Source organism: Gadus morhua, chromosome 22, assembly GCF_902167405.1.
Source record: "Gadus morhua chromosome 22, gadMor3.0, whole genome shotgun sequence".
Lineage (NCBI taxonomy): Eukaryota > Metazoa > Chordata > Actinopteri > Gadiformes > Gadidae > Gadus > Gadus morhua.
This window is the reverse complement of record NC_044069.1, coordinates 3,999,924-4,004,923: the sequence shown is the minus strand read 5'-3', so window position 1 is coordinate 4,004,923 and position 5,000 is coordinate 3,999,924. Positions and strand designations below refer to the sequence as shown.

Genomic DNA, 5,000 nt, shown 5'->3' with positions numbered 1-5,000 from the left:
TCTCTGCCTTCAGCATCTTTTGACTTTTGTTTACTTGACATCACTCGACTATTGCTCCATTACGAAACACAGGCGGCACTGGCAGGTTATGCAGGTTATGTGTGTTCGTCGCTACCAATAGAGCTGCGAGGAGAGCTACGGCATCAAGGTGAAGGTTCCTTATGAGTTGTGAAAAAATGCAAGTCAACTAGTTTTGTAGCCCTTCAACAAACAAATTAGATTGAGTCACTTGATGTTTGTCATTTCTTTCCTCCGTGGTATTAGCCTACTGTCCTACTTTTAGTTCAAAATAATATATTGCCTTATAGTTATTAGATTAAGTGATATAATGTACTTCCTTTATTTCAGTTAGGGGAGTAGGCAAATGGATTTCAAAGCCAGGAGGAGGGGCATAATGTCAATGCATAACATAGCATTTATGTTCTGCAATCGTCTCTGTTATATAGCCTTGATCGCCACTGTTGGTGTACGTTCTAAGTAGGCCCATGATGTATGGATATTGTAACATCAGTGGGGTTGGTTCAGTGTTCACTTGTTGTCATGTAAGTTAGCCTGCGGCCCGCATTCAGCTCGCCGCTGCCCCAACCTGCAGGTCAAGTGAATGAGCAATCGAGAAAAATCCTCCCATTATACTTTCTTGATTAAGTTGGTGTTGTTTGGTGTTTCCCCAAGATATCTGTTAGCATGTGTTTCTTTCTTCCGAATTAGCTACCTGGCATTAGCCTGGCTCCGCCCGCCTAAGTACTTCCGCCCAATTTGAATTTCCCTTCAGTACTAGGTCTGGACCTGCTGTATGTAATTTGGTTTTCTGGTGCCGCCACAGCGGCCACCAATCAGCGAACAGAGGGCGTGTCTGAGAACAATGACGATAAAGTCGTACGCCAGTTTGAGTTGTTGTTGTAGGTCGGTAGTTGATTCACAATGTGCAATTTTTCCCTGATAAATTAAATTCGACGAACAAAACCTGCAGCTGTCGTTGACGGACATTTTCGTGCAGTGAGTTAACGTTTGTCAATTGATTAGGTCCAGACTCTCTGTACAAATGAAATGAAATGAAGTGAAGTACGAGAGTCTGGTAGAACCAGGCTAACCTGGCATAGGCCTTTTATACAATTTCAGAAGATTTACTTGGCATAGGCATTTCAGAAGAATGTAGGCCACCCACCGTAAGTGTGTAATGATGAAGGTATGAATTTAGAGGCAGGGCTTTCTAATGACGCCATCGCCCCCCCAATGGGAATGCTGACCCCCCCCCCCCCCCCCCCCCCCCCCCCCTCCCCGAAGCTGGGGGGGTAAATGGAACACTGTTTGGGAGCATGGTGAAACTTTATTCTGGGTTTAAATGATGAATATCTAAATGTGAAAGGTCAGACATCAGATATAAACTTACCTCCTGTCTGGTTAAAGCACTTCTTCAGATACAAAATCGTGGCCTTGAGGCTCTGCTGGTTATCCAGAGCCCTTTCAGTTATCATCTCCAGTTCACCTGGATGATCTCTGTAGAACTGTTCCGTCCAGGCCTGTTTCAGGACTATTCCCTGGATGTTGCTGTCATAGTGCCCAATCTGAACTCCATCCATCATCCCAACAGCTACAAACTCTGGGAAGGCTGAGAGTCCAGACGAAGACGTGAGGAAATACTGCAGAGAGTGAAGCACTGTAGACAGACAGACAGACAGGTTAATACGGTTCATCACTGTAGACAGACAGACAGACAGACAGGTTAATACGGTACATCACTGTAGACAGACGGACAGACAGGTTAATACGGTACATCACTGTAGACAGACGGACAGACAGGTTAATACGGTACATCACTGTAGACAGACAGACAGTCAGGTTAATACGGTACATCACTGTAGACAGACAGACAGTCAGGTTAATACGGTACATCACTGTAGACAGACGGACAGACAGGTTAATACGGTACATCACTGTAGACAGACGGACAGACAGGTTAATACGGTACATCACTGTAGACAGACAGACAGTCAGGTTAATACGGTACATCACTGTAGACAGACAGACAGTCAGGTTAATACGGTACATCACTGTAGACAGACGGACAGACAGGTTAATACGGTAAATCACTGTAGACAGACAGACAGTCAGGTTAATACGGTACATCACTGTAGACAGACAGACAGACAGACAGACAGACAGACAGACAGACAGGTTAATACGGTACATCACTGTAGACAGACAGACAGACAGGTTAATACTGTTCATCCCTCTAGACAGAAAGGCCCATGGCCCCTCCCCCTGCTCTATGGCTCCCCCTGTCCTATGGCTCCGCCCCCTGTCACATGGCTCCGCCCCCTGGCCGTCCAGGTAAAGTAGGAACCTTCAGTTTGATCTTATTGACATCCAAACATCTCACTGTAGTCTACAGCGCTGGCTGTCCAGACCTTCAACTACAACACAACCTGCTGCCTCTTAATCATTACTGCTGACATGAATAATAAACTATTATTGAAATAGCTATTAAAATGTTGTAGCATATTGATGAATTTCTGTATTCGATGCCGGCATATTAACTATCTTCACATTGCTATCATTGGAATGATAATAATTAATAATATAATTATTATATAATTATATTTCATAATAATATATAGCATTTATAGCAATGATAATAATTAAATTAGTGTGTGTCTGCGTGTGTATACGCGTGTGTGCGCGTGAGTGATGATTCTCAAAGAACGTTGACTAGTTAATAATAAGTGAGTGTTAATCACTGAGTGTTAATATAATACTTGGGATTCAAAGTAGACTTAAAGTCAGTGGCAGTTTTAACATAGAGGCATAGGCATGCGGCCGCTTGGCCACATACAGCAGAGATGCAGAGATGAGGCAAGACAAGTCTAAACGTGATAATAAAATAAAGGGTTATGAAAAGGGTAAGGAAATAAAGTTACCCAAGCGGCTCAAATAAAAGAAAAATGAAAAAAGACGCCGGAAAGTATTTGGCAACGCTGCCAAAGATGACACACTTTCTTATGGCTACTGTTGGGGATACAGACAGGAACAACAACGTCCAAAGCGTTGAACACGCCGCTACAGCAGCAGCTAGCTGTGAAGTGGCGCTGGGTGAAGACCTGTGAGAAGACGTCAATAAGTAGGACTGTTAGAAGCATGTGATGTGGAGAACATTTTATCTTTTCCCGCTCATAGCTCCCGCTCGCGCGCTCCCGCTCCCGCTCTCTCTCTCTCTCTCTCTCTCTCTCTCTCTCTCTCTCTCTCTCTCTCTCTCTCTCTCTCTCTCTCTCTCTCTCTCTCTCTCTCTCTCTCTCTCTCTCTCTCTCTCTCTCTCTCTCTCTCTCTCTCGTACATAGGTTTGTTTGTAGAATGCTTGAAATGTTCCAACTGAACTGTAATGTAATTTCCCTTACAATATCCTGGATCTTGTACATGGGTTTGTTTGTACTAGATTGAAACATCAATCTCAAGTGCAATGCCAATTGCAACCTCACTCACACATGCAAAGTCAATTATTCATCTTGGCAATATTTGTTAAGTATATGACTGTTTGTGGGGGTTGGCCCTAACTACTTCTCTTGCTGGTTATATTGATATTGATTTGATAAAAAAAAAAAAAGAATTAACAGTGCTGGTTTTCCTGGCATTTTGGCAAAGACAGGTGTTATCTGAAACCTTATTCTCTTTTGGGTTCCATCGTGACTATTCGTTTGTGGAGTGCTACACTTTGTGCGTTCTCTGCTTTCCTTCTATATTTTGGAGTAAAAAAGTGTATTTAAGGGGAAGGTTTTTTTTCTCATCTCCAACCTTTACTTCCGCGTGGAATAGCTTTACCTGCCTATCCACCATTCAGTCGGTATCTATTTTTTCTCTGTTCTGTTTTAAAGATCGAATGAGGTGGGCCCCATACATATCTTCGCCTTGGGCCCCCGATTTGCTAAATCCGCCACTGCTTAACTGTTAGACTTTCGGTACAAAAGGATCCAATCGCAGACAGAAGGCTTGGTTCTAAGAACTTTCTCTGAGTTTATTCCCAGCAAGGCACAGGTATCATACAGGCACGATCCGACAGAGACTGAATGGGCACACTGAGCTTAAGTAGCCACAAACCAATCAACACACATTAGCGACAGGTGTGTTCACAAACTCAGGGGATATCAGCAAACCAAAGAAAAGCAGGAAGTAGCAGGGTGGAGTCGAAAGTACATTGCAATCCAAAACAAACAGAAAACACCACCAACTGACCTTCAAAATGTAAATAAATAATAAAAAACACATGTTGCTGAAAAAACAGGAACCTAAATATCAGGATCCCTTGCATTAATGTACACGGATTCCCTCCTAACTGTAGGAGGGAATAATGTTTGGTTCTGTTAATAGATTGTACATTTGGGAACGACATCATCAAACCAGTGCACTGGTTTCGTTCTCACAGTTCGAATCCAGAATAAATGTTCTTACATTAGTTTAAATACTCACAGTAAAAGCTGAACCATGTTGTGGATTAATTGAACTCATTAGAGAGGATACTCAAATGCTTTTCAACCAAATGAGGGAATCGAAGCATCGTATCTTCAGGGACCATGAACCAAACATTTTGGAAGAATAGTTTTGAAAAGTAAAAACTTGAGTCAGTCTTACCTGAGGAAACACCGTGACCAAAGACCAACAGCAGCAGCCCCGTTAGCGCCTTCATATCGATGTATTCAGAAGAACAGCTCGATGAGATTATCCACAGAGACGTGACTCCGACTCCAGCATCAGACGCACTGACCAGGAAACATGCGGACAAGAGGAGAACTTCAAAGTGAAACTAACTCTTACACACGCACGCACGCACGCACACACACACACACACACACACACGCACGCACGCACGCACGCACGCACGCACGCACGCACGCACGCACGCGCGCACGCGCGCGCGCAGGGACGTGCACAGGGGGATTGCTCAGGTTGCAACAGCCCATATGCCCTCCTCGACTCATGTTGCCCTTCCGAGGAACAAATACACATTTAAA

General features: G+C 43.8%; 2 protein-coding genes across 2 annotated transcripts in view; both read right to left on the bottom strand.

Moving 5' to 3' along the window:
- The window catches only part of LOC115535463 (major histocompatibility complex class I-related gene protein), a 9,063-nt gene extending 7,411 nt beyond the window's left edge, over positions 1-1,652 (bottom strand). Inside the window, exon 1 of the mRNA XM_030346711.1 lies at positions 1,391-1,652. Within this exon, the coding sequence (XP_030202571.1) occupies positions 1,391-1,583 (193 nt within the window). The 5' untranslated portion in view covers positions 1,584-1,652. The remainder of the gene's footprint in view (positions 1-1,390) is intronic.
- The window catches only part of LOC115535430 (major histocompatibility complex class I-related gene protein-like), a 43,258-nt gene that overhangs the window by 7,897 nt on the left and 30,361 nt on the right, over positions 1-5,000 (bottom strand). The gene's annotated exons all lie outside the window — the stretch shown is intronic.